This window comes from Hyperoodon ampullatus (assembly GCF_949752795.1).
Source record: "Hyperoodon ampullatus genome assembly, chromosome: 2".
NCBI classification, from domain to species: domain Eukaryota; kingdom Metazoa; phylum Chordata; class Mammalia; order Artiodactyla; family Ziphiidae; genus Hyperoodon; species Hyperoodon ampullatus.
The window spans coordinates 31584183-31604009 of record NC_136915.1 but is presented as its reverse complement, the minus strand read 5'-3'; the positions used below and the strand labels follow the sequence as shown (position 1 = coordinate 31604009).

General features: G+C 52.7%; 4 protein-coding genes across 6 annotated transcripts in view; 2 read left to right on the top strand and 2 right to left on the bottom strand.

The window, feature by feature from the left end:
• Positions 1-2527, top strand: part of MTF1 (metal regulatory transcription factor 1) — a gene marked incomplete at its 5' end in the record, with an annotated part of 37693 nt that extends 35166 nt beyond the window's left edge. Inside the window, one exon of the mRNA XM_079698198.1 lies at positions 511-2527. Within this exon, the coding sequence (XP_079554324.1) occupies positions 511-941 (431 nt within the window). The 3' untranslated portion in view covers positions 942-2527. The remainder of the gene's footprint in view (positions 1-510) is intronic.
• A 3907-nt stretch (positions 2528-6434) lies between these two features.
• LOC307047803 (uncharacterized protein C1orf122) lies at positions 6435-7607 on the bottom strand. Of its 2 annotated transcripts, none has more exons than XM_079696485.1 (3): positions 7545-7607; positions 7118-7319; positions 6435-6870 (listed from the first exon to the last, which is right to left on the bottom strand). In XM_079696485.1, exons 2-3 carry the CDS (start codon positions 7163-7165, stop codon positions 6775-6777), a joined length of 144 nt encoding a protein of 47 aa, XP_079552611.1. In that variant the 5' UTR covers positions 7166-7319; positions 7545-7607; the 3' UTR covers positions 6435-6774. The 2 variants fall into 2 exon arrangements, with proteins under 2 accessions (XP_079552611.1, XP_079552610.1); XM_079696484.1 differs by lacking the exon at positions 7545-7607 and adding an exon at positions 7411-7461.
• A 63-nt stretch (positions 7608-7670) lies between these two features.
• YRDC (yrdC N6-threonylcarbamoyltransferase domain containing) lies at positions 7671-11358 on the top strand (the record flags this gene model as incomplete). Its single annotated transcript, XM_079698226.1, has 5 exons — positions 7671-8062; positions 8604-8718; positions 8841-8960; positions 10167-10309; positions 10614-11358. 5 exons carry the CDS (start codon positions 7671-7673, stop codon positions 10681-10683), a joined length of 840 nt encoding a protein of 279 aa, XP_079554352.1. The 3' UTR covers positions 10684-11358.
• A 2106-nt stretch (positions 11359-13464) lies between these two features.
• Positions 13465-18446, bottom strand: MANEAL (mannosidase endo-alpha like; the record flags this gene model as incomplete). Of its 2 annotated transcripts, XM_079728449.1 has the most annotated exons (4): positions 13465-14101; positions 15198-15274; positions 16599-16708; positions 17897-18446. In XM_079728449.1, the coding sequence occupies 4 exons, from the start codon at positions 18444-18446 to the stop codon at positions 13465-13467; spliced, it is 1374 nt and encodes a 457-aa protein (XP_079584575.1). The 2 variants fall into 2 exon arrangements, with proteins under 2 accessions (XP_079584575.1, XP_079584576.1); XM_079728450.1 differs by lacking the exons at positions 15198-15274; positions 17897-18446 and having other exon boundaries at positions 16599-16669.
• Between the last annotated feature and the right edge of the window lie 1381 nt (positions 18447-19827).

Here is a 19827-nt window from a genome sequence, read left to right as displayed (position 1 = left end):
TGTGGAATAGCTCTGCACAGGCAGCTGCCCTTGGGCCATCCCTGAGGTATAAGCCTGCTGAAAACACTGCCTGGAGGCGCTAGGAGAGGAGGGCAGTGAGCTGGGTGCTCAGAGGTAAGAGTAAGTTCTCCAGAAGAGTTCAGGTAGAAAGAAGAGCCCCTGAGCCCAGAGCTATGAAGAACGTGCAGGAAAAGGGAGGCATCCACCATGGCTGGCGTGGAGGGTGCCGCCACCCTCCACGAGAGGGGCTGGAGATGAAGCTGGAAATAACAGGGTGCATCTAGATGGTGTGTGGCTTTTCTGTCTTGGAGGGGATGGGGAGTGTCAGAGGCTTCTTACTTGAGGAGGAACGTGGTCCAGTTTAAAGCAGAACCAAGCCTGGAGCATGGCACGGCATCCACCCTTTCCATCGTTCCGCCTCCGTGGTGCTGAGCTAGTCCTCCACCCTCCTGTCCCTCTTGCCCTTGCCCTGCGCCTACTTGAAGAGCAGTCTCTCTCGCCCTCTCGCAGGGAACGCTGTACAGCAGATTGGCCTCAGCGTCCCTGTGATCATCATCAAACAAGAGGAGGCCTGTCAGTGTCAGTGTGCGTGCCGGGACTCCGCCAAGGAGCGGGCGGCCAGCAGGAGGAAGGGCTGTCCTTCCCCTCCCGCTCCAGAGCTGAGCACCCAGCCTCCTGATGAGCCCAGCCTGAAGCTACCACCGCAGACTTTTTCCCCGCCCCCGATCCCCCTGTCGTCCTCCTCCGCCGCATCCTCTTCCTGTGAGCAAAGCAGACAAGTAGTGACTCCTTCAGACCCTCAGACAGAAACATTACGTGCCATGGATATGTCAGAGTTTCTGTCCCTCCAGAACCTGGACACGCCGTCCAATCTGATTCCCATTGAAGCACTACTGCAGGAGGAGGAGGAGATGGGCCTGACCAGCAGCTTCTCCAAGTGAAAGGCCCGGATGTGCTCACCTCCAGGAACAGAGGCCGAGCAGGAGGCAGAAGGTGCGACGCCTACTATCGTGGGGTCAGCAGTTTGAAGGAGGAAGAAATCTACTGTTTGAAATCCTCACCTTTCAGACATATTTTCTTTATTCATATCCCAGGAGCATCCATTTTTAAGGAACTGATCTTTGGAGAAAAAGAAACAAACAAACAAAAACGGAACAAAACAAAACAAAAAAAAGCTAAGTTATAAATGAACTGTTTGGCTGCACTGTATGTCACTTTTGCTTATTGTCATATGAACTTGGAAATTAAGGTTACTCGTATGCATAAAAATTCTAAATGAAAGGGTGTGGTTTCCATCAATCTGAGGCTGCCCATCACTTGCACTGGGGTCTTTGTAGTCTGGGCACTAGAGTTCAGTGTGTCGGGTGTTGCTGCTCCTTCTGTGTCTTTTGAGTCTGAGGCTGAAGCTTGCTTGGAAGGGCAGACCCTCGCTCCGTCAGAGAGGGAAGTGGCAAAGGCAGGTCAGACAGCCGTGAGCTGGACAGGGATCACGTGAGATGGTTTCGTTGTCTGCACTTGGTGTTGGTGGAGCTCAGGGTGACTATGGCAGGTGTCATCCTGCAGCCCAAAGGGGCAGCTAAAAGCCTGGCCCGAGGCCGCGGGGATGGTCTGCTTCCGCAGGGACCCCAGGCAAGTTGTTGACTGCTCTCTGTCCATGACACATGTGCAGAACAGGCTCTAGTGATGTGATCACAGTCTTTGCCTCCGGGTTCTCTCTTTCTCCGTTGGTCGCCAGGGCTTGCAGATCACAGTGAATTTTTCTCGGGGAACACCCCTGCTTTGTCCTAGAGTGGACTTGTGGTTTATGGCCAGTCGCTGGCTGGTGGTCTGCCTTCCTTGAAGGGTACCTTCTTCCTCAGAGCAGAAGAGCTGCATTTTGCTGATCAGGAGAAGGTGCAGCTTTACAGGAGTTCTGTTCAGGCGGCGTGTCATCGGCAGGCCGGGTGTCCTGGTTCCGGGTTCCAGCCAGGCCTTTGGTTGCCCAGCCCCATCTCCGCCTCTCACCCCTCTGGATTTTGCATACAGCCTAGTACAGTGCAAAGAAGGATGTGACTTGCTCAGCTTAGTCATATGATTTCTAAACAAAAAACAAAAAAAGAAAAAAAAAAACACAAAGCGATGATCTTCTACTCAGGGTAAAACAAAAAAATTCCCCTTCCACCAAAAAGCCTGAAATGTTGCAATAAGTTATCTCATTTGGAATGTTTCATTAAGTTGTATTATAGGAAAAATTTTTTTTTTGATTTGTGTATAGGATTATATCCATCTCTCTGCCTTTGGCTCTGAGTCAGTCATTGCCTCTTAAAATAAAACATAAAATACAATCCACACTAAAATGGAAAGTTTCTCTTAACTGGCTACATCAGTGTAGTCATGAGTGCTCCCCCACTCACTGAGCTCAGAAACTAGGCATGGCCCAATGTCTAGACTGGGCCTCTGCCTCCCAAGGGCCCCCTCCCTGCCTTGAGCGAGGGGCAGGGTGCCACAAACAGGGCTGCCCTTCTGAGTCAACGATGTCAGGCAGAAAGCAGCCGTAACTTGCCTTCCTTTCCCAGTCCCTAAGGTGGATAGATCTGTCACTCTCCTGTTCTCTGCGCCATTACTCAGGGCCAGCCAAGACAGCATCCAGAGCAGATCATTTCCCTGGGAGCCAGAGGCCCTGCCTTTAACAGGATGTTCAGGGCCAGATTTGGACAAGAGGGCAGTGGTGGTAAATGTTACTGCCATGAGGAGAAATGGGCTTACCTACAAGCAGCTGGTGGTTTCTCACTGCAGGAGTCTAGTCACGAGAATCGGGGTTTTTTTTTTGACCCTCTGCACTCTCCTGTCCAAAAGGCTGGTGGGTTCTGGCGGCCACTGGCCTCAGCAGAAGTTGATTAGGCAGGAGGAACCTTCTATTACCGCAGTGGTTCATCTTCCTGGAAAACCAGCTGCTGAGCATGGGTTGTTCTTGGCCGTCTCTGGGCCTTGCACCCATAGGAAGGTTTGCGGTAGGACCCTGGCTGTTTTCTCCACACCTTCCAAGAGAGAGAGTGGCATGTGGGTCCCAAATGACCTCCCCACGTGCCCATCCTAGGCTCACCTGAGATTCGGTTCCCTGGGAGCTGAGGTGGAAAGCAGGAGCCTAGGGAAGGCCGTCGGAAGTGCCGTGGTTGAAATATTGCTTCCCTTCGGCCAGCCCGGGCTGTGCTTGTGTTGGGGTCCACCCAGGTCAGTGGCTTTTCTGCTCCAAAGATCAGGGGTGATGAAGAAACTGTGTTTGGGCTGACAGATTTTCCTAGTTGAAGTATCTGCCTTTTGAGGGTACTAGAGATTACAAGGGGGACCATCAGATCCAATCAGCTTTTGAAAATATCAAGAATGTGCTTAAAATGCTAGTGAGTGGTTGTGAAGAGTACGTTTACTCCACAGGGTAGGCAGTCTCTCCTTTCCTTCTTCTAACACTCTTCCCCGCCCCTGTCCCTTCTATCAGCCTGGCCCCTAGTGTCAAGGATCTTGGAGAAGAGAGGGCACTGGCTAAAGTGGAACCACAAAGAGCCTTCATGGAGAGTGGTTTTCAAACCCAGAAATGAACCTAGGGTGAGGCTAGGGAAGGTGTGCAGACTTCAGGTAAAATCACGCCTTTTTTCTTCCCATGGTAACCTTGATCATTTTCACCCTGTAGATTGAGACTTCCAGCTCCCACTAGCATCTCCAGTTATACTGCCCCTTTACAGAATGCTAGTCAGCCTGGGGAATTGTGGAGTTCACGGGCTTGGCAGGTGGCAGGAAACTTTGGCTGGCACCACCAAACTGCCTTAGTGAATTTGGCCCTTCCCAGGCAGGTGGGTGAGGCATTGAGGGAAAGTGGCCCTGCCTTTCCTGGCAGTTTGGCCAACCTCGTGGGGGTATCACTAGTTTGATGACAGGAATTGGTGTCATTCATTGAATTCCACCCCTACCCCTCCGCCCTCGCAGAAGGAGATCATGGTACAACGTCCAGGAGGGGCCTTAAGGTGTGAAGGCCTCTCTGGGCAGAAGCAAGGGACTTCTCTTCACCACCTCTGGGAGAGTCAGTAGATTGGAGAGTTTACTTTCAGGGTCAAGGCAGCGGACTGATGGGGATAACGGGGGGGTGGGTTTTCCTGAGAGACTTTGTATAATGTGCTGAATGTGTCCAAAGGGACAAGTTTGCAGAACCTCATATTGGTATATTAAAGAAATAATAAAAAAGCACTTTACGTTATTTTATCTTTAACCCAATTGCTGCAATTTCTTTCGTGTGTGTGTGTATACACACACACACACACACACACATATATACTTTCCACAAAGTTTTATTTTTTGCTCAGAAAAAAAGTTAAATTGAGGTGTGAAAAGAAAAGCACTTACCTTGGTGCAATATGTGTAGCTTGATGGTTGTTGTCCCATGTGGCCCTGGCCTGGCTGCGTTTTTCCACTCCATCAGCCCTGTGCCATGAGGCTGTCCATAGGGAAACACTATTATGCATTCTCAGCAACTGCTCAATCTATGCAAGCCTTCCCTGTGTGCCCAAGGGCGCCCCCTCAGGCTCTCTGAAGAACTGCTGCGGGTCCTGTTTTCTGCTGTTGAGGCCCTTTTTCATCACTTCTTCTTGGTCCCTTGCCATCTTTTCCCCCTTCTTCACCATTACAAAGTGATGCCTGAAAGGAAGAAACTGGTTGTTCCTAGGTAGACCCCTGGCACCTTCTAGACTTTTATATTTGTAATCATGTCCATTGTCCTTAATCCTAAAGACTTCTCCAGAGTCACTGAAACCATTGATTTGTGGAACTGCAACAGTATTGCTAATGAGTTTACAATTTTCCTATACCACCAATCAGAAATATGTTTGGGGAAGGTCGTGGCAGTCGTCGGGGGGGGCGGGGGGGGACAACATGAGCCATTTCCACACTGCTCCCCCTACCGCCCCTGTTGGCTCTTTAAGCAAAAGCCTCCAGCCCTCATTGAATCCAGTAAACAAAGCTGTTAATAATCTGCTTTATCAACTTTCTTCCTTTCCCCTCACTCCCCTCTCCCTCCCCCCCACCATTTTATCTTCAATTCTCAGGCTACTAAAGAACTGAGAAGTTTTAAAATATACTTCAGCCAAAGCAGAAAGATTTTCATAGATCCAATATGCAAATGGTTCTGCTGTGACGTAGATCCAAAATTGACCATTCCTAAATATTGGGGAGGGGAGAGGCAACAAAACTGAATCATGCATATTTCTGATTGGTAGTCAGTTTAGCCTGTTTCCTCTGGCATATGTTGGGGTCGGGGCGAGAGAAAGGGTCCCCTGTCTCTTCTCACACCCTTTGGGGAAGCTGATGATCACTGTTTGGGCATTGTTACTCCTGTTCAAGAGAGGGCTTCTCAGTCTGCACTGAGAAATGCAAATTAAACTGGATCTTTATGTCTATGTGTACATAGTACAAGCTTTTTTACTGGAAGCAAAGTTTAAAACCACACACTGCCCTTTTGGTGGTGTGCCTGCTGGGCCCCAAATTGGGTGATGATGTCGTGTCACTTTCTCAGCTCAATGCAGGTTCTACTTTTTCTTACGGGGAAATTTTTCATAAAACCTTTTTTTTCCACCAAAATCCAGGGGTGTTTTCTGCAATATTCTTATTATCCTTATACTGGTGCCAAGTCAGAGAGGCCTCTCTTGCCCTTTTCCCCATGTCCTCAGACCTCCCCAGGGCGCTCTTTGACTCAACAGTCTACATCCTTTGTTGTGTTTTGGAGAATGTGCGGGTGGGGGTGGTCAGAGTTCAAGGTAGCTGTTCTCTTTCCCCGTAAACTCCTAGTCCCTGTTTGGGGAAGGTGGCTGGAAACAGGTTTCTGCTGACTCTCTGGCTCAGATCTTCTGGCCAGGAGAAGCAAGACCCACGAGAGCCTTCCTTTTTTTTGACACATACTAGTCATTGGCCAGAGGTCTTGGTTAAATCCCAAATCGTTTTATTTGGATTATGTAAAAGCCTATCAAATTTATTTAAGTGTGAAACATGGGAACAACAGACTTCCACTGAGCGATATGAAAACGTTACAGGTTCAGTACTTCCAAAGGAAGAAACCTCCAAACCCAAAAGAGAATAAATATGAATTTGTATTTTTGAAGAGTGTGAAATAATGGTGTTTGCTTAATTGCTCATTTTGTATAAACTTAATATTGTACTTTAAAATATCTGCTAAGAAGTGAAAATTTAACTTTTTGGAATTGAAAAAGCAATATTAAATACTAATGAAATCCTAATTAAATGCTTATTTAAATCTGGTAGTATCTGTGGCATTTCTTCCCAACCCTACCCATGGTTGACAATTTTCAACCACTTCACCCTTCCCCAGCCATCAGAGTTTTAGAGAGGGGACAGAAAGGAAAGGTCGGTCACCAGGAGAGTCTGCAGGTTTCCTTTTAATCAAGGCTCTGCTAAAAGTATTTTGTGGGGCTAGGAGCCCCCAAAGCATGAAATGGACATGTAACACGACCTGGATCCCCCAAAGCAGGCCAAACCACTCTGGTGAGCACTGCTGGTCTGCCCAAATCTGGGTAATCAGACTGGGTATTCGTTGGCTACATTTCAGAGCTCAGCACTGCCTTCAGCCAGGATGAAGTGGGAGTGAACCCAGCTGCTAGCAGAGCTGCCACCCAGGCTGAGAGCCAAGTACCAGCCACTGCCAGTGAAGACTGGCCCCTTTATTGAAAGGGAGTTGTTCACAGTCCAGCCACCAGCCCTGGGGAGGGAGAGAAGTCAGGGCGCCCGGCTCGGGGATGGTCAGGGCTCCGTAGCTCCATCGCCAGCATCCTTTGGAAAGCCACCTCTGGCGGAGACAGCTGTCTGGGAGGGTGCTCCAGGTTTGGCTGAGACGTTCTGATTGGAACAGAAGAAAGAAAAAAAGTGAGGCTGGGAGGAAAGGCCTTGGATTAGGCCCTGCAAGAGATGGCCACTTGGCATCTGGATAGCACTTAACTTTTTCAAAGCCTCTCGCCCAACTGAAAGGCAGTGGGGGATAGAGCGGTGAGGACACTCTTCCACCCTCCAGGGGAAGCCAGAACTTAGCAAGTGCGGCCAGTGGGCAGTCCCCACCTCCCAGGCCCAGCCCGGGGTGGGCACTGACCCCGCCACCAGCCGGCTCCGGGCGCCGGCGGCCCAGCTGCCGCAGCATCTCCTCGCAGGCGGCGATGGTGTCCAGGAGCTGCCGCTGCCGCTGCTCCACCGCATCCAGCAGCTGCTGGGCGCGCTCATCCCGGGGCGGCTGCGGGGGTGGCCTCCCGCCGAGCCCCAGCCCCGCCTTCCCACGGTCCACGCCGGCAGCCTCCCTGCCCGGGAGAGAGCGAGACAGACGGTCAGGGCCGGCGCTTGCGCGGGGTCAGAGCCCCTTTCCCCCCGCCCCAACGGGCCCCCTCTCACCCCCGTGACCAGTCTGAGCCCGGGCCCCATTCCATCTCCGCCTGCGCGGCCCGACCACCGCCCCCCTTTCGGCCGCCCCCCCTCCCCAGCCCTGCGCTAAGGCTCCGCAAAGCTGCGCCCCGCCCCGTCCCCACCGGTCTCCTTCAATCCTCCTGGGGGTCGCGGTCCCTTTAAGTTGCCCAGCGCGGTGGTGGGGCGGAGCCTCCCAGACCGGAAGATGACTGGGCGCGTCACTTCCTCCCGGAAGCAGGCCTGGGCGGATGTCTCCGGCGCGTCCGTGCACGGGGCTGAGGGCCGCGGTGGCTGCCAGCATGGGGTTGAGCGAGGGGCCGGCGGGCTCCGCCCGGAGCGGGCGCCTTCTCCGTCCGCCGAGCCCCGCTCCGGCGGCGCCGGGGGCCCGGCTGTTCCGGCTCCCGGGGAGCGGGGCCGTGCGGGCCTCAAACCCGGAGCGCGCCGGCTGGACCGAGGCGCTGCGGGCCGCCGTGGCCGAGCTGCGCGCCGGCGCCGTGGTGGCCGTCCCCACCGATACGCTGTACGGCCTGGCCTGCTCGGCGAGCTGCTCGGAGGCACTGGGCGTCGTGTACCGCGTCAAGGGCCGCAGCGAGACCAAGCCGCTGGCTGTGTGCCTGGGCCGCGTGGCCGACGTCTACAGGTGAGGACGCCCCGACCCGGCCCTGTTGGGGGCGGCACCGCGGGAGGGGTTTCCGGTGACAGGCTTGGGAGACTGAGGCGCGGAGAGCGGGAGGGGCTTGTCCAGGCTCACCCGGGAATCCGGAACTGGAAACGTGTATGGAGCGCTTAGTGTCTGCCAGGCCTTGAACGAGATCGGGGGCGCAGCGATGAACGAGGCAGGCGGGGTCCCTGTTCTTCTGGGGTTTTTGTGATAATGGGCGGGGGGGACGCCCACTGTTTAAAATAAAAGAGGAGGAACACGGTAGCTTAATTTAGTAGGGAGTGCCTTGAAGAAAGTAAAACATGGAGCGTGAAAGCGGTGCAGCTGTTGTAGCCTGCGGGTCCAAGCCTGGGGCGGTCCTCTGGAGCCCTGCTTTCTGCTCAAGCTCTTGGGGGTGAAGAGGGAAGACAGGCGGATCCTATTGTAGTCCCTCGGGTCACCTTTCCTAGATCTGCCTAGAGTCTGGAATAGGACTAGCAGTTCCTTTCATTTGGTTGGATTTGTGTCCCCCTTTTCCCAGGTACTGCCGTGTGAGAGTACCGGAGGGGCTCCTGAACGACCTGCTGCCAGGACCAGTGACCCTGGTGATGGAACGCTCGGAGGAGCTCAACAAGGACCTGAACCCCTTCACTCCTGTGAGTCAGATTTTCTCTTGTGTCCCCAGTCTCCTGCCGTTTGGCTTTTGCTAGGATCCAGGCCAGAGCCATCCCCCACCCCGTCAGCCTTTCTGATGATCCCTTTTCTCTTTGCCTCATAGCTTGTAGGCATCCGTATTCCTGACCACGCCTTCATGCAGGACTTGGCCCAGGTGTTTGGGGGACCGCTTGCTCTCACCAGCGCCAACCTCAGCTCCCAGACCAGCTCTCTGAATGTTGAGGTGAGTTACCCATTCCTCCCCCCGGAAATGTCACCACAGTTTCCTCTGAACCAGAGGGGCTGATGGTTCACTGGAATTGCCTGGCAGGGGAGCCGCCCTTTAGGTCTGATGGTGGGAAGTCTGCCTAGGTGGCCGGGGTGGGGGAATACAGAATGATCTCGGAAAAGGTTTATTTTAAAGTTTGAGAGGCGAGGGGGAGAATTGGTGTTGTTTTTCTACTGTGTTTTTAACAATAAGAGACATCATAAGTACATGTTTTTCTCATTCTGTTGGGATAGCAGTCGTTGGAGAATACAGTTGGGTGATAACGTCTTCCAACTTGCTGTAAAGAAAGTTAACTCTGAAAAGTTAAATCACTTATCCCAGGGACTCCTGGTCCTGTTCTCTTACCTCTGCCACAAGCCAGGTCAAAGAAGGGATCACCCACGGGAATTCCCTGGCCATCCAGTGGTTAGGATTCCGCGCTTTCATTGCTGAGGGCCCAGGTTCAACCCCTAGTCGGGGAACTAAGATCCTGCAAGCCGCACAGTGTGGCCAAAAAAAAAAAAAAGAAAGGATCGTCCTAATCCTGTCTTGGCTGAGTAGCTTAGAATGAATGAGGACACAAAGAAATTTGACTGAGCATACTTCTTCTTACTGGTCTTAAATGCAGAACATAGCAAAGTGATTTTACTTTCATAGTAAAGTGATTCCATGCCCAGACGTAGAGAGTGGGTTCAGGGGCTTTGGAAAGTGAGAGCCCAGCACCCCTTCTTATTCTCAGGCTTTACTTGATCCTGGTGGCTATATCCTAGGCATTGGGGATGGGGATTCTTACCTTTTCGGCAAGCAGCTTACCTATCCAGCACAGTAACTGGTATTTATGATCCCCCATCCCAAATTCCCAGGCCTAACTGCCACTGCAGTGCCTTCATGCGGGGTGAGGGTGGAGTGGTGCTCTGGCTCAGTTAACAATTCAGTCCACAGTTCTGAAGGGGAACTCCTTTCTATAGCCCAAGGATTGAGCGCCAATGGGGTGCAGTTGCAGAGTCCCCCCCGTTTCTCCTGCCCTGATCCAGAGTTTAAATGAGGTTCCTTACCCTGCTTAGAGGAAGATGCCTGCTGTTTTAGAGCTGTGTGATCTCTGTCTTAGGTGCCCTGTGTGTGGTATGACATCATTGCAGATGCCAGAGGTGGTGTCCATGCTCTTCCTCTCCCTCTTCTCAGGAATTCCAGGATCTCTGGCCTCGCTTGTCCTTGGTCATTGATGGGGGACCAATTGGGGACGACCAGAGCCCTGAGTGTCGACTAGGCTCAACTGTGGTTGACTTGTCTGTGCCTGGAGAGTTTGGCATCATTCGTCCGGGTTGGTGAGTCTCTTTGCTGTGGCACAGGGATAGGATTTGAGGGAGGTTGGGAGATGCAAAAAAAAAAAAAAGGTTGTCACTCCTGTCTCGCCCTGAGGGGAGCAGGCAGGTTTGGAGATGTGGTGGGTGGAGTGGAACTAAGTTTGCTAGTGTTTGCTGGCTTTTTCAGGATTCAAAAGGATTCATCAAGGGTTTGATGAACAGAGCACAGTATGATCGAAGAGTTTAGAGGTCCCTGATCTCCAGAATCTGGTGGGCTCGCGGCTTTGAGAAGTCGAACCCTAACTGTCCTCCATTTCCTCCCCAGTGCCCTAGAAAATACTTCAGCCATCCTCCAGAAGTATGGGCTGCTCCCCTTACGTGGATCCTGCCTGTGAAACTCCGAAGGAGGGAGGGACCAAGGACTGGTGCTGGACACTGTGTGTCCGACTGCTGGTGGCTGGCAAGGCCTCATTGGCAGAGGCCACTGGGGCTACAGTGTTACTAGTCTGACCTTTTAAGGCAAAGTTTCTTTCTGAACACTATAGACCAGGCCTCAGAAGCTGCTGGTTAAGCCTCACACCTGGTTGGGGAGGTTGTATTTATTTATAATTTCATATATGAGCCAGAAGCTGAACAGAGGTTTTAAGAGCATTCCGAGGATGGCCTTGTTCTGGTAAGTTTTTTCTTTTTTTGATCTTAAAAAATAAATAACAGATTTGGAATCTAGTGAGAGCTTCTTCTCTGGTGGGTAGTGGCACTTAAGGTCCAAATCAACTAACACATTGGTTGGTGCTTTTCAAAAGTCTCAAGTGACCAAATGCATGAGTTTTATGCTTCTGAAGCTGTAACCAGTTTAGGATAAAATGTAACCAGTTTAGGATAAAAATAAAAACTGTAGCGCCATCGACCAAACACTGCTTCCTCCGAACCAGGGGGCTGGTTCTTTGCTGTAATTGCCTGGCGGAGAATCATCATTTTGGTCTAATGGTGGGAAGTAAGCTCAGCTGGCACAGGGGTTGGGGGGGTCCCAATTAAGGAATATTGGAAAATAAATCTGTCCTGTCCAGCCACTTTTTTCGTATTTATTCATAATATAAATTATAATGAATTATACCTACAACACCTTTATTTAAATCCAGTGTCCACTCAGCAGCCTTTATCTTTATTCATATGTATATAAGTGTTAAAAACATACTTACTGTTGGGCATTTGAACTTTGTTTTTTCTTTAATAGAAAAAAATGCTGTTAAACTTTTTTTTTTTTTTTTTTGCGGTATGCGGGCCTCTCACTGTTGTGGCCTCTCCCGTTGCGAAGCACAGGCTCTGGATGCGCAGGCTCAGTGGCCATGGCTCACGGGCCCAGCCACTCCGCGGCATGTGGGATCTTCCCGGACCGGGGCACGAATCCACGTCCCCTGCATTGGCAGGCAGACTCTCAACCACTGCGCCACCAGGGAAGCCCTAAACATCCTTGTAAATGTTTTATTTTTCTTCTTTTGAATTATTTCCTTGGGGTAGGATTACTGGGTCCAAGTGTATGGCCATTTTTCTGGCTCTTCATAGAGGTTAGCCTTCAAAAGAACCGAATCAAGTTGCATCGCCATCAGCAGTGTGTGAGAATTACTGCCCCTGCCCCCCAGGTCTGGCCATACTTTTAGTATTTTTAAAAATATGCATATGTGAACTGAAGCCTCAGTGTCACTGCCTTGTAAATTACTCCAGGTCACCATCTAGCCCTTTTCACCTGTCCCTGCCTGCCTTGGTTTCCCCAACTGAGTCACAGCAAGGGGACCAGGCCTGCCCCATCCATTGGTGGGGTTTAGTACCTGTTACCTAACTGGAGCTGGGAGTCCTTGTGGTGACCAGTAGGGCTCACTTCCTTCCCTCTCCCCTCACACCCCAGTTCTCAGAACTAGGATTCAGTCTTGAGCCCATAAACTTCCCAATACGGTCGTTTCCAATGCACATATTTTCAAGTAGATGCTAAGAATTTTGCCAAGAGTGTGTCCCAGGGCCTGCTTTGAGGGTCCCTGCAATTAGCATATTAGTTTATTTGTAAATAAGCACTGGTTTGTTAAATACTCCCTCTAGAAATCTTGTTGAAACTAATTTCTTAAGCAAACTCGACTCTTCGTTGTGCTAACACTGTAGCCAGCCCATCCCATACGTCAATTTGTCACAGAATCTGAGGAGTCAAGAGTTTGTGGTCCTGAAGGGATCAAAAGGAAAGCTGATTTGAGAATAGGAACAACACGTCATTTTTAATACAAATCACAGTCGCACTGAAAACGGCTCTAGTGAGTGGGCCTCACTCAATTCAGGCAGCTAAAGGGAGGGGGGTGTCCTAGTTCTCTCCCTGGAGCTAAATGTTCATCTAGGAAAACGGAGGCTCTGGAGCGCAGAGGTATTTTCTTCGAGGAAAAAGAACTGAACTCCCAGCACTGGGCAAAACAGCAAAAAGGAAAAACTTATAGCTGTGCTTAGGCACTAGCTACAAGGCCACATCAAATTAGGAAAGCTGGCTCCTGTAAGCTTCGGAAGACAGGAGCCCTTCCTGGTCAAGTTTTCCCCCAGCACCTGGCACGCGGTAAGGTGCTCGCTGAGTACGTGTTGAATGAATGTGTGAATGCTCAGGATTATTTCCTGATAATTGGGTTCGGGAATCTACTGGGAAGAGCTTAAACGGAGAATTTTCCCCTTTAGAAAGCCTTAAATGTGGTTCCTTAACTTGGGGAAGACAGATGATGTGGGAAGGAGGCCTGGAGAGGACGCAGGTTGGCAGAGAGCAGGGTGCATGCTAGCCCAGAGCCCTGACACCTTTCTAAGACCAGTGACTTGGCGACTCCAGAACACCAACCAGCTGAGTTTCAAGCTAGAAGGGATTGTCTTAAAGTGTTCTGAGGATGTGGAGCTGCCTTGGGCTAAGCCCAGCCACCTGCCAGCCCCTGGGGTTCCCTCTCTGGAATACCACCCAGTTTCCTGTCCCTGCAGGGCACCCTGGCACCCACCTGCCTCAGAAACTAGCTCTGTTCTCCACGGGCCCTGGCTTGATAGGCCCAGAAGCACTCAGCCGCTGACTTGGGAGCAAGTGCCCACAACCTCAGCCGAGCCCCACGTGGTGACATCTTCCAGTGAGGCTGGGACGTCAGCACCTCCCGCCCCTGCCTGCAGGCCCTTCACATCAGCCACTGCTCCTTCTCTTTGATGAAGTGCTCCGCCCAACGGCGCGTCAGCTCTAGGTACAGGCTGGGCTGATGAGGCAGGTAGTCCAAATACAGCCGAGTCGGCGTCTTCTTGGGAATGGCCTTCTCAATCTGGGTGCCCTCGTGCCACTCATTGAAGGAGGTGATGGAGACGATCTCGGGCCTCACGGTCAGGGCTGCCTGCAGGGCCGTCTCGTAGTACTTGCCATTGACCCTGTTCCGCGTATTGTGGTTGTTCCAGGGCCGGATGCTGGTGTCAATGTAGCCAGGCCCCACACTGGGAATGAACATGAGGTTGTTGGCATCGCAAAAGTTCTTCACAGCTTTCCAGTTCTGATGGGAGGAGCCGAAGGAGAAACCGTTGGAGGCAAAGTAGGTGTACATGCCATCAAATCCGGCGGCCAGGATGTCATGGGTGTGGCCCTCCTCCACCAGCAGCGCTATGAAGACCCCATCGTAGGGGGTGTTGCGGATTGAGTGGGGCCCGTTCGGTGTCAGGAGGTGGGCCCAGGCCTCAGGGGATGTCAGGTAGGAGTCATAGATATAAAAGAGTGGGAGGCTCTTACCCATGCTGTTCTTATAGCGGTAAAATGCACCATGGGAGCCATACCTGAGGAGCAGGAGGAAGAAACGGCTGAGCCAGCAGTCCAAGAGAAAAGAAGCCAGCACAGCCGGAGGGCTGGCCATGAATGAGACGTCCAAGCACGATTTTGAATCCAGCTGGACTCCACAGTTGGACTCCACAGTTGGACTCATCATGCCTCTAAGCAAGAACCCAGTTCCCTCCCACCCTCTCCCGAGCCTCGTCATTCCTCTATTTAAGCCTCACTTCCCTGCCCCAGGCCGAGCCACCACCACCATCTATCTGGACTGTACCGACAGCCACCTAACTGGTCTCCAGGCTCCCACTTCCACCTCCCTATAACCTGGTCTCTTTTTAAAGTGTAAATCAGATCTGACTGCTCCTTACCGAGACCAGCAAGGCCCTACCTACTTGATCTGGCCCTGCCCACCGCCATTCCTGCTATTACCCCATCTATCACTTCACTCCGGCTACACTGGCTGCTGTCAAGCTTGTCCCATCAGACGGCCTTTGGATCTGACAGCCCTCTGCCTGGAGTTTTCTGCCTGCCCCAGATCTCTGCAGAGCTGACTCTTCCTTTAGGTGCTGGCTTACATGTCACTTCAGAGAAGCTCACTGGACCACCCATTCTAAAGTTGTTTCTTGGGCACACTCTTAACACCCTGTTTTATTCCGTTATTACTTCTTCATAGTATGGATCGCTATTTGATTTGTCGTCTGTAACCACTATCTGCACACCCGCCCGAGGATGTAAACTTTGCTAGCCCTACCCACTGCTGTACAACTGGGACTTAGGACAGTGCCTGGACACCTGAAGGCACTCAGTAAATATTTTTTGAATGAATGATATATGCAAGCCATTTGCAAGCCACTTTCCACATACATTAGCTCACGTAACTCACAAGACTCAAAGGTTAAGAGGACTGCCTCTGATCACAGAATGGAGGCCGCAGAACCAGAATTCAAACCCAGGTTGCTGTCTCCAAGCCCAGTACTTTTACTCTTTTTAGATGCTGGGGACACGGGCATTCTGCCCTTTTGTCTCTTGACCTGCGCCTCCAAGCCTTCTAGCCCTACCCCCATTTTGATCCCCACCAAAATCCAGGTCCCAGAGCAGCCTTACGTGTCAATGATATACTTGATGTTGTCATGCAGAGTGATGTCATCTCGGCCCTTGTAGGGTTGGATGTGGAAGGCCACCTGCCACAAACAGGAGATATTGGTCAGGTGAGTATCTTTCCAGAGGCCACAACCTATAAGGCTCGTGCTTCAACTATGGCCTGGAGAAGAGGCCGAGTTCAGGAGAGACCTGGCAGTCATGGGCACATTGTAAATAAAAGCAACCACTGCCCTCAGGGCCCAAAAAACGGGGGTGAGTTTTCCCACCTCCTACAGCAAGGCCTCTGGGAATCATTCTGATGGGCTGTTGCAGGCTGGCCAACAGGTTTCAACTTAGGTGCCAGCTCCCAGTGATCGGCACGAGCTGCCTGAAACTATGGGAAAATGTGTCCATAGGAGAACGTCCCATGATCTATTTAATGTGCCAGTGATGGGCTGAGGAACAGGGGTGGTGCTCCTTTTCATCGTTTTTCTTCTTTTGCCACACACAGGTAAGGGCAGTGACTTACTTGATAGGTACACGTGGGGAAAATAACTGGCCAGCTCCATCCTTTCTCTTGAAAGAGAGCCTGCCTGATGAGAGCACGTGTTGTGCTTTACTCCTTGAGGCCCAGCACTGCCTCCCACTAGGGAGTTGAGGCTGGAGTTCAGTTTGTGGGCCCGTTTGGCCCTTGCCTGCCCTCTCTCCAGATCAGGGTCTCCAACCTAACCTCTATCACCGTGATATTAATTTAGTCTCCCATTTATCCTATATTTTTCCCAAAATTTTTTTTCAGAACTCAAAAAATAAGAGTGACATAGGCACCTAGAGAAATGGTACAGATGAACCGGTTTGTAGGGCAGAAAGAGAGACACAGATGTAGACAACAAACGTATGGACACCAAGGCAGGAAAGGGGGGTGGTGGTGGTGGGATGAATTGGGAGATTGGGATTGACATATATACACTGATATGTATAAAATAGATAACTGGGCTTCCCTGCTGGCGCAGTGGTTGAGAGTCCGCCTGCCGATGCAGGGGACGCGGGTTCGTGCCCCGGTCCGGGAGGATCCCACATGCAGCGGAGCGGCTAGGCCCGTGAGCCATGGCCGCTGGGCCTGCGCGTCCAGAGCCTGTGCTCCGCAACGGGAGAGGCCACAACAGTGAGAGGCCCGCGTACCGCCAAGAAAAAAAAAAAAAAAAAAAAACTAAGAAGAATCTGCTCTATAAAAAAATAAATAAAATTCAGAAAAAAAGTGACACAGGCATTATTTATTAGACCCCTACCCCCCACACCACACTTGCTACGTATTTGCATACCTGGGCTAACGCCAAGAACTTTGGTAGAGGCACTATCCCTGTGGGCGGAGGAGGGGACATCTCTAGAATCGGCCAGAGAGCATTTGACATCTTGTTGGAGACTCACCTGGATGTTGTACTGATGGGCAGTGTCCAGAATGGCGGGCACCAGGTCATCTGAGGGTTCCCCATTATCATCAGCCATGCCAGGTGGGTACCAGGACAGGACCAGGACGCCTGAGACACAACACAGAGGCTACTTCAGAGACACACAGTACCCCACAACAGAGAATTCCTTCCTCACAAACCATCTCCAACTGCAGAATGGTTTCTGAATGAAACCTTGAGGGAGACTCCTGCCAGGTTCTCTTCTTGCAGATCAGAGATCCCTGAGCTGTGGGTCCTGGAGCTGTCCACGCCCGCGGTGCTGAAGCTCAGTGACTGCAGGAACCCTAACGTGCCAGGCCAGGAAGGAGCCGGAGAGCCTCAGCAGCCTCTGGCCTGCATTAGCAAGTAGTTAAACAAAGGGAAATGGGTGGACAGTGACACACCCACCTGGAAGGCACAGTCCTGTCTCTGGCGGAGAGGAGCACCTCAGGGAGAGGAGCCCTGAGCAGAGGTCATTTTACCCTTCCCGTGGGAAACAACATTTGTCTCAACTGTCTGCCCCTCTAGATGGTAGAATCTTGAGGGATGGCCTCTGCTATTTATCTGTGAATACTTCCCACCACTGTCTCTGGCATTCGATTTTTCCCCCACTCATTAACCATTTCCAAAGAAATTGAAATGTACTGTAAAATCCAGCAGAATTCAGTGACAAAATCTGAAATAAGTCAGCCTCCCCACCCCAGCCTGCCTACACGGGGGGCTTCTTTTCAAGCAGAGTACTTGAAAAGCTCCCAGGCCCCTTACTGCAAATAGAGCAGGGTCCATCATACAACGTGGGCAAACTTTCCTTTCTGCAACCAGCAAACTCAGGACAGGCTGCTGCCCTACCCTGTGCCTAGTGTGAAAGCAGAGGCCATCCCAGGGACTACTGCTCTGAATCCCAGACTCCTGCGGGGCCAGGGCACCCCGGCCTCACTTAACCCAAACCGAGAAGCCCAATAGACTGCCCTCCCCTCCTCGCTCTCCCTACCTGGGACAGCCCTGGTGCAAACGCCTTCCACTGGCCCTCCCAGCAGCTCTGCTCTAGGAAAGGGCCCTGGAATGGTAGGGGGTCAGAAGGCAGAGGTGGAGGAGTCTGAAAACTAGAAGATGGGGGCGGGGTCTCCTGGTGAGCATGGGATGAGAGTTCTAGAAGAGAAGAGGTAGAAGCCAGGCTGAGTGGGACCAAAGGCCCCGTGATAGGAGCAGTGGAAGTTGGGGTGTGGGAACGAAGAAAGGCGAGGCTGGGGGCCCAGCGACGGGGGAGGGGGAGCTCACCGATGGCGGCTTCCTTCAGCTGGGTCATGTGCTCCCGCAGCACGTCGGGGTCCCGGGAGCTGTAAGGCCCCAGCTCCGGGTAGAAGCTGGAGCCCAAGTCTTCGGGGGGGCTGTGGCGGCCGCGGGGGTAGCTGGCCGAGATCTTGGGGTCCCAGTGCGGCACCATGACGTGGTCCCAGTGAATGTAGTGGCCCTCGCGCCGCGGGCTCCCGTACCACGAGTAGTAGAAGGCGTGCAGGTCCGAGTAGACGCGCAGACTCTGCCCGGGGGCGGGCTCGGCCTCCGCTGGGGCCGGCCCCGGGGAGCTGCCCGGGCCCGCGGTACGGGGCGGAGGCGGCGGCGGCGGCGGCGCGGCGGGGGCGGCCGGGGCCCGGGCGGCCGGCGCGGGGCCCCCTTCGGGGCGTCGCTCAAAGGGCGCCAGCTCCAGGCCGGGGCCCAGCGCCGGGAGTCCGTCCGGAGCCTTGAGCGTGCGCAGGCCCATGAGAGTGCCGAAGGCGAAGAGCAGCACCAAGAACAGCGCGATGCAGGCGCGGCGCCGCCGCCGGGCCATGGCGGCCCCCGCGCTCTCCGTGTCCCGCCCGGCTACCTCCCGGCGCGCCGCGCCATGGCTGCCCGCCCGGCTCCCGCGCGTCGCGCAGCCCGCGCGCGTCCCAGGGAGACGGCGACTCTGAGCGCCGAGCGCGGCGTGGGCGGCTCCCGGCCTCTCCCCCGCAGTGCGGGCGGGCCCGGCACACAGAGAGTGCAGGCGGCGCAGACCAAGTGGTCGCGAGCCGCGGGGGGAGTGGACGGGGAGAGCTACGAGATCCCGGGCCAAAGGAGCAGGGGCCAAACAAAGTCAAGGCGCGTGGCTCGTGGAGGATCTGTCGCCTTTCAGCCTGGGGCAGCGGTGAGGGAGCCCGCTGGGGGAAGGGGAATGCCCTCCTCCCGCAACCCAGGAGAAGGTCCGGGCGGTGGCGCTGGAGGGCGTGGGAGCATAGGGCAGGGTGGGGAAGAAAGCAGTGTCTGTGGCTGTCCCTCTCTCCAGCGACCTCCTTCCCCGCTAGGAGTTAGACACTACAGACACTGGCTAGAGTGGGAGGACGAGGGAGACCGTGACTTGCGCAAGGTCACACGGACTGGGCCTAATTCCAAGGATCAGGACTGTCTCCTCGCCAGAGCTCTTGTCACTGTCCAGCCTGCCTGCTCTCGGGCCAGTTGTCCCAAGCTCTCTGTCCTTGGACAACCTCCTATAGTCAGTGAGGACTAAATAAGATGGCTACCACGAAGCAGTTTTTACAGGGCCGAACAAAATTAGCACTCAACACTTGCTCGAAGTTCCTTCTGGACTCTGAGCTCCAGAGAGCCGGCGCTCGGTCACCTTTACCTTTTTAGATTCCAAGGGCTTGAAAAACAGGATGTGACACTCAGTGCCCAGGGTTGCTTGTGGAGTGAATAACAGACTCTGATGTGATATTCTATAAACAATATTAAGTTTTTCACTCAACACTGATTAAGTTCCTACTCTGCGTTACTCATTATTTGACTCATTAAGAAAAAGTTTTGTTTATCCTTTGCCTCCTTCTCTGGTCCATGAAGACAACAATTCTGTTTCATCAGCCACTATATCTGCAGTGTCTAAAACAGGGCTTGGCACACTGGTAGGCGCCAGATTCTCATTTCTTAAGTAAATGAATTGTCAGAAACCCAGGAAGAGGAGGAGCAAGGCTGGGAAATGTGGGTAGGTTTGGAGCCCAGGAAAGTACATTCAAGAGAATTCATGGGAGTGTCGACGAAAAATTAACCAGTCGATCTAAGACAGAAATGGAAAATATTATTCGAGCCATATTTGAGGATTATAACCTGGGAAGAGCATCTCAGAAAGCTCTGAGAGCTGTTCCGCCCATTAAAAGTCAAGGCACAGTTATATAAGTTTTTTTGAGACAGAGGGCTGT